The following is a 12,128-nucleotide window of genomic DNA, read 5'->3' as shown; positions in this document are numbered from 1 at the left end:
CTATAGCTGCAGGTCTCAGGGCGGTTCACGGGATAAAATGACAATATAAAAATACAGAATATATAATCAAAATTAAAACAGAAACTACCGAATTAATCCCCACCCACCCCAGCACATTTTAAAAGGGCATTGGCTATACAAACCAGTTAAAAACCATTTTAAACATTGCAATTAAAAAGCAGTTTAAAAGAACGTAAACAGCTTTGATGGGTTCCAGGGATTCTATATAATTCTCTAATTCTGTCCAGGTAGCATTGATAGTAGATTTTTTTGGGCAAGGTGGTATGGAAACGTTAATCCGCATTAAACAGCATTAAAGCTTTTTGTACTTTAACCAGGACAGCAGTTGCAAATGGATTACATGGGGTTATAGGTGTTGTAGTTGCGTTTAACGCGGTAGAGATGAAGCAAGCTAGACCCCCACTGGGCCTTCCACCTTTGAGGTTTTCCACATCAACCAGTGTATAAACTGTATTAGGTAAATAAAGAAATACTGTTTGCAACTGCAAGAGTTTCAGGACGGATATACTACTTTGCTTCCAATCAGTGCATGTCCTGTAACTCTACTGAAATCCAGTATAAATTCACCACTAATGGGCTTCAATTACATTGGGGACACGTTACAGAACCCCCCCCCCCAATCCAGATGGAACCCTTTAATTTTCCTGGATTACTTTTGCAGTGTCCCTTCCCCACGGCAATTGATTCAGCTGAGCATGTAGTATTTATGCGAAAAGGAGATGTACAACCCTTGTCATATAATCTGCTAGAGATCTGATTTCGTTGCCAGAAAATTAAATAATGGCCTTGACAATGGAAGATGCCATTGAGAAGGAAATAACTCCATAGATTTGATGGAAGCGTCCAGAAGCACATGTGACCAGAAAGCTAGATTAGATGAACCTTGATCTCCTCTCACAGTATTTTGTTTTATCAGTGGGGAATTGTTGATATTACTTTGGATTTGTTCTCAATAGAATCACCATAGAAAACTAGGATTCAGTCTGGAAAGCTGTGCTTGATATTCTGATTTAAAATGCTTATTGCTGCTGGCGGATGGGACAAGCAGAATTTCACAGTAAAGATGCTTAGGAACTATCAAGTACAGACTTGCAGAGAAGAGTTAGCTAAAGTTAGGAGGGAAGGGATACCAGGAACTGTAGAGTCTAGGTAAAAGGGCAGGAATTTTGGCTACTGGAGAATTACTGTGCTGGTATAAAACTGTTGGCATCAAGTGAGATAAATCATAGATGTTCAGGGGGAATCAGGAATGCAGAGTGCCAAGTCAGTTAAAGACTGAAAATGTGCAGACATTTTTTTTTTAACCTCATAAAAGGTTATTTATGTATGCAACAACTGCAGCCCATGTTTTGTTAGCTGCAAAATGGAAAAGGAGGGAGGTCCCAACCAAAGAAGATTGGCTACTTAAGTTGACAGAATATGCACAACTTGCAGACTTAAAGTATAGAATAAGAGAACAAGAAGAACATACATTTAAATAAGATTGGAAAATGTTTATTGAATGTATGGAAAATAATTGTGTACAGCTGAAAACTCTGGCAGCATTAAGATAAATTCAACAGTGTAAATAAGTTTTGATGGATGTAATAATGGAAAAGCGATTGTTATAGTTTCTATAAAATATGCAGGGATATAAGATATGCAAAATGAACCGTGGAAAGAGAAGAAGGGAGGTCATTGATAGCTTAAGTATGTAAAATGTTTATCTGAATTTGTAAAACAAAAAATATAATAAAAATCATATTAAAAAAGAAAAGGTGCAGACATGATTTTGATAGTGTGGTTTTGAATAGGACATGGACATCTGTTTTGAGAGGTCAAGGTAGGAGATAAGGTTTCTCAGCAGAAGTAAAGATCACGTTAGGACCTGAACCATCAGCAAAATCAGGGATAAAGGATGACCTCGGAGGAGGGTCCAGTTCTTCCGGTATCTGTGTTTGATGAATAGGAAAGCTAGGAAGTTTACTTCACGAATGATGTGGTGAAGGCAATTTGTTGGGACAAATTTTCTCTACTTCAGAACTATCTTGTTCTAGAGTGAAGTCCCATTAATCTGGAAAATGCTCTTTAGCCTGTATGAATATCTATTTATCTCTATCGCTTAGAATATTTTCTGTAGTAGGAAACTATGTTTCTTACCCAAAAGATTCTTTTGTATTTTTGATATATTCTGGTCAGTAGTCTAACTAGCAGGCAAAATCTCCCATGAACCAATGGCTACATGAGAGCTATCTGCAATCAGATGTCATAATTGGATTGAGCTCACACAGAGAGGTAACCCTAAATTAAAACCTTTCTCTAAGCAGGTCTAGGCTATCTAGTCCTCTAGTTTACCTCTTTCACTGCCTGCACAGTCAATGTCACTAATGGTAGATGGTTTCATAACAATTAAATTGCTTTTATTTGCTGTAGGCCACTGCCACTCACTTTAATATTTTGAACGTTGCCAGTTTATTCTTGCTGTTTGGATTCACATTCAACGTGTCTATAATCTGCTTTTAATGTGGTTTTATAAAATGCTGCAACTCTTACAGAATTTTCATTTCTTTTCTGAACAGAATTGGGTTTGTTTTCGTCCTAAATACCGATGAAGTCGTTGACGGAAACAAGGATGCAGGTGTAGCTTTATGGAGAGCTTTTAACTTCATTGCAGATGAAATGGATATCCCTGCGGCTTTTACTGCCATGACGAGAGTTAGTGCTTGTAAAATATTTTTAAAACAATCCTTTTTTCCCCAAGATTACCTGAATTTTTCTACATTTACAAAGTAGCCATGGGACATACTATTTAAATGCATTTATTTTTAAAAAATACTTTTCCGTAATCAGTTTTGTTCTTATCATTGCCAAGCTTTCTTGGTGGGGCGGGGATGGATGCAGATCCATGTGCCTTTTGCCACAGATCTTAGCCTGAATGGGCCAAAAAGATAAAATTCAGCTCCCTGCCTCAAGATAGAGACGCACGCCCCCAACTCAGTGCATGCAATTGAGACATATAAGCAGGAAGTCTCAGCTAGCTTCAGATGACTCATGCAAACAGAGAAATGCGGCACAGGTGAAAGCAAAGGAAACCTACAGAATCGCTAGGCAAACCGTGTGTGTGTGTGTGTGTGTGTGTGTGTGTGTGGAGGCAGATTAGAATTTCCTTACTCTTAACCCAACTGTGGTTAAACTCCAAAACATGGAACTGAATTCAGGTGGATGGAAGTTAAAAAAAAAAGAGGCGGTGAATTTAATGTTAGGCATTATTATGAAACATATTTAGCATCAATCCTTGAGTGCTTTTGCCAGGCCAGTAAGAGGCTGTGTTTATTTTTTGTGTCCTTGTCTGGCCCTGCCCACTTTTGGGGTGTGGACCACCCACTGCTGACATTCAACACACCCACCCCATCCCACCAAGAGCTTTCCACACTAGTAATCTGGTCGTCGGACTGAAAGGCTTCCTGACCCCCTGGTGTAAATGGCTTCTGCTCACCAGTTTGGGATTGTTAAGGGGAGAAACGCTAAATATATGGATTTGAGAGAGTTGGTGCACTCCTGCTTAACAGGAACCCTGGAGGAGGAAGGTAAATTCCAGGTGCTTAAGCGCAGGTTAAACTGAAGCTTGCAGAATCAAATCATGAAAACCTAGCTCTTTAATTTTATCTAACACACTCATGAAGCCGTCAGGATTCCTTGCTCCCAAAGCTGTTCTAGGGAGGCTGTCCTAGAATTATGTGCCAGTAATAGAAATCTCCCCATTTCTAACCTAACTTTATTAGTGGCTAATTTATAGCTGTGAGGTTTTATGCCTCCCTACTTGTCTTCCCTTAAATAGCTCTGACGGCTAAGCTGTGATATTTCTAACATGACTGCATATTTAGCAGTTTACTCATATTTCTGGGCTTCTGGAAGAGAGTAGGCAACAAGACAGCTTTATTATGTAAATATTTGCTTTGCTTGCTTGACGCATTTCATGGCTGGGTACTGGAAGGATGTGAGATGGATGCATGTAATTGTGCAGAAAATAAAGGGTGGTTTTATTCTCACTCCTGAATTTCTCCTTTTCCCCTAAGTGCCCAGAAATGCATATGATGGATGAGTTTAAGAGTGAAAGTTCATTGAAGTTTAATTGGCGGAGGCATTAAAGTGTGCCGTCTCTTGGTTACTGCTGAAAAACCCGGTAATAAAATGAGCTAGATGGGCCTGTGATTGGGCGGCAGGAGCCTTTAAAATCCACTTGCAGCTTGGCAATAAAAATTTAATATAATATGAATACATCAGTAGAATGGGTGATCACATTTCTTTATCTGTTCCTCTCTCTCTTTTAATTAGATGTACCATGAAGTAGAAGAGGGAGATGTACTTTCTGTGGGGCATGTGAAGCGTTTTCTTGTCACAGGATTTCCTCATGCTGACTTGCAAGATATCTTGGGTGTCGATTCTGATTATGATGAGAACAGACAGGTAGGAACAGCACAGAGTTGCAAGAGGATGTACAAAAAATATATATCATTTTTTAAAGTATTGGGTGGATGGCACAAATTCACGGGCATTGAATACCGAGGTTTTGGAATATCAGATGTTTGAGGCGGTACAATATTTTACTTCCCACAATATGCCACAGAGTCTGGAATATCGGCAAAGTGTCATTGGTGCTGTAATGCAGGAAATGACCAGGATCAGATGTGTGGCTGTATCTTCTAAAATGATTCTTATAGGCTCTGTTGTTTGAGGGCCAACAGGGAAACCGAAAACAACACTGTCCTAATACATCTTACAGGCAGCAGTTCTGTTCTCGGTCCCCTGGGAGGCGTGCCCCATTGAGCTCAGTGGGACTTGCTTTTGAGCCGCTGTGCATAGGATTGCAGTGTTAGTCACCCTGAATCCACTTCTGTAAATTCAACTTGATGCTTGGCTTTGTAAGTAAGCAGGAAAGGCAGATAGGCAGCTATCATTCAAAACAGTGGCGTTGCCTTGTTTGACTTGCCTGTCATCAGATCTTTTTTCACCTATGACAGTGCATGTTCAACCAGCTTTCCATATCTTCATCAATGCATTGATTTGAAAGAATAAATAAATGAAGTATTCTAATCTTGTCAACTAATCTGCAGGTCTAAATGAAATCCGGAGGGTTGGATAGAGAAGAAGTTAGTTAAACCCAGTTCTCATTGAAATTTGTGTTCATGTTAGTCTTGACTTGTCCCATTGATTCCAGTGGGAACTGAGTTCAACTTAACCTGAATTCAACCCAAATACTGTTAATGCATTGTTTCAGGAAATCATGTTCTCAGCCGGCGATTGCCAGTCCCCCTGCCTTTAAAATAACTGTTTGAAAAGTTGTAAAGGAATAATAAATCACTTTGCTCCTCACCTGTCCCAGCAAGCGATGCGTAGATGTTTGTGTTCATTTTCTCTTGATATCTAATCACCACTTTTCCACAGTCAGCTCTATATAATTGGGACATCTTTGCTCCATCTAGACAGGAGCAATGTTTTATAAGAAGACTGGCCTGGGTCCATTGCCTCAAGCGCTCTTTAATGGCGTGCCCTTTAACAGAAAAGAGATGAATCTAGCAGAGCTCCAAACCTCTCTGGTGAAGATCATGGATGCCACAGAGTCCTTCCAGCGGGCAGTGTTCTTGGTATGTTTCGCATTTTATTTTATTTTTAAGCAAATGCTCAGTGAGATAATGGCTAGTCGATTGCTTAAGTTGTGCTTATGTTCTACATTTTTTATAACGAGGCGGTTTGGAATTAATCTTGTGAAAACCTAAATGGCATCATTATTTTAATTTGCAGTCATGATTTTGAAACCTAATATATAATTATTATCCATGCTTTAGAATTTAACTAAGCCCTTGTTAATCCTTGAGATGCTTGGAACCACGGTATGAAGACAAATGTTGCTACAGAAATGTGGACTGGATAAGAAGACATTTCCCCCCACTATCCTTTTCTTCAAATGATTGAATAATTTGTGTGACTTAATTTTTTCCTTCCTCACCTTTTTCTTCACAGTAATCTCTGTCTTTTGCCCATTCTGATCATAATAATAACAACAGTAAAAGCCCCATTTGCTTTATCTACTTGGCTTTTTCTTGCCTTCCCTTCATTCCTATTCTCCCTGTGGTTGTTTTAGCAGAAGGCGGAAGTGGAGTACAATGTATTTTTCCCCCTTTGCAAAGCTCCTCACAACCCGCTCTGGATCCACGGCGCCTGGTTGGAGGTGTGTGTTATACTGGCACCCCAACACCTGCTTGTTGCATCTCTGGAAAGGGAGAATGACAGCAAATGAACCCACAATTTCTGCCTCTGGCAGCTGCATTGTAGCTTGCAAGGCACTTGAAAAGGGCAAGCACCTGGAGCCAGCAGAGCAGGAGCAGGCCATTAGCATTCCTGTGCAAGCCATTAAACCTTCAGAGCAGGAAGCCGGGTGATCCCAATACATGGGGGAATGAATCATTAAGATCCATGCTTTCTTAGGAGCATCCGCTTGAAGCTTGTTTAACCACTTATTTCCTTCTTCATCTGAGAAGCAGAGAAGATTCCTGGAGAGGCTACACAGAACAGTGTGAGCTCTTAGAAATGCTTTATTCTACCTCAGCCTTCAGACAATGGGGAGTTTTTAAGGAGTCACCAATTCCCCCTGGTCAAAAAAATATTATTTTTAACTCTCCCTTGCCCTAACTCTTTGCAGCCCAGCGGCCAACCCACCTCACATGCTTTTAAGCTTAATTCTGATGTTCAGAGACAATTTAACCAAAGAGGCATTTATGGGAGAAGTTTCCTCTGAGCATGGGGACAAACTTTGACTCCTTCCCACCCTCCGTCTCCTTCTGAACGTAATGGTCAACCCAAGGCTGTTTTCCTATTAGCTTCCTGACATAAAGCCCTTCACAAAATTTTATAAGCAGGTGTGTTCTAACATTCTTCTTCATAGATGGCATTCTTCCCTGGAGAGAGAAGAAATTGCTCCACCATCTTCTGACCATTTTGTACTGATTTCAGACAACCTTATTACCAACACCAGGGGCTGACCCACGTGACTCAATTGTTAGTCCAGAATATGATGATGGAGACTGGGTTGACGGGTCTCAAGTTAAAGATTGAGGGGTCTCAAGTTTCGCATCCCCTCTTTTATAACTCCCTCTATATGCCACTGCTGTTTGGAACTCTGGCAGCTCTTCCTCAATAGCCCTTCTGCAGAGCCAGCCCAACACCACTTAAGGGAGAAGGAGTGCTGATTGAACCCAAAGCCATTCTAGCCTCTTCCATTTTTTAAAAAATAATGGGATTCAACTTCACTATAAAAAAAGATGTCTTTGGCTAACGAGTATTACAGTCTAGAGCCTGAATTTATGGACTTTTGGAAGCTGCCAGCAGCTTACACCCCAGTCTCTAGTCTCCAAATTTCTCCCCCACAAAGATGGGGATGCTCAACTGAAAAACGCCACTGAGGGGAGGCAGGATTTCACCTTACACAGCATCCTGTAGAAGGTCATCAGGACTTCACCTCAGTTTTGAAATTCACTCCCTGCCCCCTTAGGAAGAAGAAGAAGAGTTTGGACTTGATATCCCGCCTTTTACTCCCCTTAAGGAGTCTCAAAGCGGCTAACAAATCTCCTTTCCCTTCCTCCCCACAACAAACACTCTGTGAGGTGAGTGGGGCTGAGAGACTTCAGAGAAGTGTGACTGGCCCAAGGTCACCCAGCAGCTGCATGTGGAGGAGTGGGGAAGCGAACCCGGTTCACCAGATTACGAGTTTACCATTCTTAACCACTACACCACGCTGGCTAGGTGTCCTACATTTTTCATGCACTGGTAGCTCTTTTATTTAGCTCGTTATTTTTTATCAAGATAGTATGCATTTCCCCCCTCCTTTTTAGTGTTGGTATAAAATTCCAATAAAATTGGTGAATATGCAAACTGGGTTATAGGAGCTGCCTACTTCTGGCAAGTTCTCTTCCTGCCTTTGACCACAAGTTGGAGTTGTTACCCACCCCAATGACCTTTTACAGGCACTGGTACTTTTCAAATAGGTACCAATAGAACGATCAAAAGTTATTGAGTGGTGCGGAAACTGAACAAACCTGCTGCTGTTTTCCTTTCAGGGCGTGCTGAATGACCATACAAACGCAGTAGACTTCATCATGGAGCAACAGAATGTAGTTTCACATATACATGACAAGATTCTTGATCCTCAAAGAAGATATTTGAACTTTGCATCCCCATCAGGTAAACCCAAGTACTGCTTCTTTTCTTTCTGTCAGCCCTAAGTTTGATTTCATATTTGATATTAACAAGCCACGTTTTAATTTTTGCAGTGCCTATAGATACAAACGATTTCTCAACTTTTTCCTTCTTGGACTCTCAAGATAAGACTTTTGTTATTTCAGAAAACATGAAGTATGTTACAAGGAAAGGTACATTTTGTTTTTGTTTAACTGTTGTTATGTAACATTCATAGAGCAATGTCTGATGCAAGCTAATTGGTTTACCAAGATTAGTTATAACATTGTATTGTTGCTTTAAGCTACGTAAAAAACCCTCAAATATACATTCAATATAATTTGATTCAATATAATTCAAATATAACAAGATCCTTAAATGTAACTTAAATATAACAAGGTCCAAATTTGAGACAAGTACTCTTAGGTAAGAGAACCCCAGCAGAGATTTAAAACCACAAAATATGCAGCAAAGTAAAGCATGGAAATATAGCCTATTAGACCTTTAAAATATGCCCCTCTAATTGAATTCCAAAATGTTCCCTAAAATTTTTCTTTCCAAAGTTTTCCTCTTCCCCCTAGCATAGGAAAAGGCCACATGTTTGGTAAGTTTAAAAAATGGTTTATTTACAACTCTCCAAAGGTCAGATTCATGTGCTTCACATTTATTGAATAAATGGAAAATAATTGTGTACAGCTGAAAATGCTGGCAGCATTAAGATAAATTCAACAGTGTAAATAAGTTTTGACGGATGTAATAATGGAAAGCCAATTGGTATAGTTTTTGTAAAATATGCAGGGATATAAGATGTGTAAAATGAACCATGGAAAGAGAAGAAGGGAAGTCATTGATATCTTAAGTATGTAAAGTGTTTATCTGAAATTATAAAACAGAAAATTTAATAAAAATCGTATTAAAAAAGAAAAGATTCACATGCTTCAGAAAAGTTTTACAGGCAGTAAAACTTAGCTTAGTTACAAAATGGTGAAAGTTCCTAAATTATTAGTATAAGAACTCAAGAGTGGCTTGTGAGAGCCATGTGGTTGGGCTGGAGCAACCACCTCAAACCTCTTCAAGTGCTGAGCTTCTCAAGTAGACTGGGAAGAACAAAGGCTTAATTATCTAGTTTCTACAAAGGTGAAGGGAAGTGGACCTAGCTAAGCCTGGCAGGACAGCTTACTCTATGGTATTAACCCCTTCATGCATTGATTAGACTTAAACATGTTAGTTATATGCGACTGGTTATCCCACACATGGGGCACCTGTGAATGTCATATCAGCCGCATTCTGTTCCAATGTGTGCAATTGATTGTGAACACGGATTCAACAACTGGTTCTTAAATTGGCTTGGTCAAGATACAACATTCCCAGGCAGTGACAATGGCTACTTCAGTTGGCGTGCTGTGCACTTAGTGAGGAGATGTCGGCTGCACAATACTTCCTCCTCCTCTTGCATGGCATTCCTCCCTTTGTAGAGCTAATCATAGTTCGGCATTATATTTGTGCCAGGAATAAGACTTAAGTACATAAGCCTTCTGCAGTCGTTTCTCCCTCCTGTCGTGCAATGGGGAGAGTGGGGCCGTGCTCAATGGCTGTTCTGGTGCATCCCTGCCAGACCCACCCCCTGCCAGCTGCACTTTGGGGCTGAAATTTGGAGCGTGCACCAGCTCTGAAGATGATTTAGAATCGTTGAATCATGCGAGGGGCCTACGCATGTAGACTGGGCTATCTGATTCAGACATTCAGGCAAGGGGTGGGTCCAGTAGGGGCAGCGTCCTGCCCTCTCCTTGCTGCTTCAGTCATATGTCACATTATTGTAAGAACATGGGGTGAGCGGTGCTGCCCCAAATACTTACTAGCATATTTTAAAATAGCTCTGTACAGTGGTACGTCAGGTTACAGACGCTTCAGGTTACAGATGCTTTAGCCAACCCAGAAATAGTACCTCGGGTTAAGAACTTTGCTTCAGGATGAGAACAGAAATTGTGCAGCAGTGGCAGCGGGAGGCCCCATTAGCTAAAGTGGTGCTTCAGGTTAAGAACAGTTTCAGGTTAAGAACGGACCTCCGGAACGAATTAAGTTCTTAACCCGAGGTACCACTGTATACAGCAATCCATACTTCTGTTCTATCAGTGCACTCTTGTTCATGCTCTTCCCTTTTTTTAATTATTTTTTAATGTCGAAAAATGAAAATGTTTGATCTGGCTTCTTCTCCCCCCCCCCCTTTTCTTTTTTTAGATGAAGATGTAGTATACCCAGGCACCATATGGATCGTTGCTGATTTTGATAACCCAGATGGGAGACAACTGCTTTCAAATGCCCTGAAATACCTGGTCAGTACCTTAAAATTCCTGTGTCCGCATAGTATGAGTGCAGCCGGGTAATCTCTCTCAGCAAGGCTCTGAAGGAGGATAGTGATGGAAACATAAATAATGGCAACAGTATTTGATCACTATGGAATGGGTCTCGCTAACCTAATATCTTATCTCCTTTCCATAAAATGAAATAAAAAGTTTTAAGGAAATAGGTAAGCTTGTGGAAGTATTAGCCACTGAATAATTCTCAAAGCTGGCAAGGAATTGGACTGAAAAAGCCAAAGAGAGTTGGAAGAAATAGGCCAGAAAGATGCTGACTTCTTTTGGCATCTCTGTATTATATGTAATGGTACAAGCTCATTATATGCATGCAGTTTACTATGTCAGCACCCAAACCCTTCATTTAGCAAGAGTGTTTCTAATAAGGAACTGATTATGGGAATGATCCAATCTCCATACCGAGCAGTGCGTACCCATTTCTGCATTTGGGATGAACTGAATGGTTGCCTAAATAAATAAATTTTAATGTACCTGACACTTCCAGATATAATTACTGTCCTTTAAATCTGGTTTTACTGTGCCAAACTGATGTTTTCCCCAGACTTTCATAATGTTCAGGAAAACAGCCATTGCAGCCTCCTGCTCTAAAAGATAAGCTGGCGTCTTTTGAGTTGGATCCAAACTAAGGTAGTCGTGCTTTAGTCACATTTGTCTTTGTTGGCTTGATTGTTCAGAATATACCACCTTTTATATGCTATATAAGATTTCAGGTCAGTGATTAAATTCAACGGGACTAGTTAATTGTGACCAGCATAAGTCCCATTGCTTTCAACTGGACTAATATATAGCTAACTTTGTCTGGACCCAACACTATATCTTGGCTGCTCCCACCGTAACAGTTCTGAATTCTGCGTTACATGTATGAACTATCCATAAGGGTCAGCGTTTTGGATACTTGAGTGCAGGGAGTAACATAAATTCTACTCATTACTGATGCAGAGCAGAACTCCGGCATATAGTTAGTAGAGTGAAAACTTACGTTGCAGGATTCCCAAAGAAATAGACCAGAGGCAATTAATATTTCATCCAGCAGAGCTTTACTGCTACTTAAGGCAAATAAGCGTAATGGTCACAGATCCAATACATTCAGGATTGGCACTGTCCATAAGAAATCCAGTTGCAGCAGACTTAACTTAAACTTACAGTAACTTACAATAAGACTAAAACCTTAACGCTAAGCATACTATATACAGAACACTACACCAGAAGGAAAGAGAGATAGAAAGTGAAACTCGGGTTCCTTCTGGCCCTACTTTTATAGTCAGCATGACCTTGACAGAAAGAGAGAACAGAACCAGTTTAAGCCCGCTGTACTTAACTTCTCTGAAGGAATAACCCAAACATCATGAAGCTTCTGCTTGTTTCTAGGCAGACTTAGGTGTCAGGTAGAAACTTCCAGCTTGCACCAGTTTCTCTCACACACAGAAGCTTCCATAACCCTCTTGAATTCATTAAAATAGGAAAGATCTCTACATGTCAGATCAATACTTTCTGTACCAAGAAATGCAAACTGAGAGGGAG

The 12,128-nt window shown here is 40.3% G+C and overlaps 1 protein-coding gene across 4 annotated transcripts in view; it reads left to right on the top strand.

Annotated features, from left to right (window-relative positions):
• UGGT2 (UDP-glucose glycoprotein glucosyltransferase 2) overlaps positions 1-12,128 on the top strand; it is an 80,110-nt gene that overhangs the window by 39,944 nt on the left and 28,038 nt on the right. For all 4 annotated transcript variants that reach the window (XR_014510069.1, XR_014510070.1, XM_083435774.1 and 1 more), the window contains 6 exons: positions 2,580-2,715; positions 4,336-4,467; positions 5,484-5,645; positions 8,115-8,238; positions 8,328-8,426; positions 10,471-10,565. Coding sequence is in view for 2 of the 4 variants with exons in the window: in XM_083435774.1 (XP_083291900.1) it covers positions 2,580-2,715; positions 4,336-4,467; positions 5,484-5,645; positions 8,115-8,238; positions 8,328-8,426; positions 10,471-10,565 (748 nt within the window). In the remaining 2 variants the exon portion in view is untranslated. The remainder of the gene's footprint in view (positions 1-2,579; positions 2,716-4,335; positions 4,468-5,483; positions 5,646-8,114; positions 8,239-8,327; positions 8,427-10,470; positions 10,566-12,128) is intronic.

This window comes from Podarcis tiliguerta (assembly GCF_965153285.1).
Source record: "Podarcis tiliguerta genome assembly, chromosome: 4".
In the NCBI taxonomy this organism is placed as follows: domain Eukaryota; kingdom Metazoa; phylum Chordata; class Lepidosauria; order Squamata; family Lacertidae; genus Podarcis; species Podarcis tiliguerta.
This window is presented reverse-complemented; position numbering and strand designations above follow the sequence as displayed.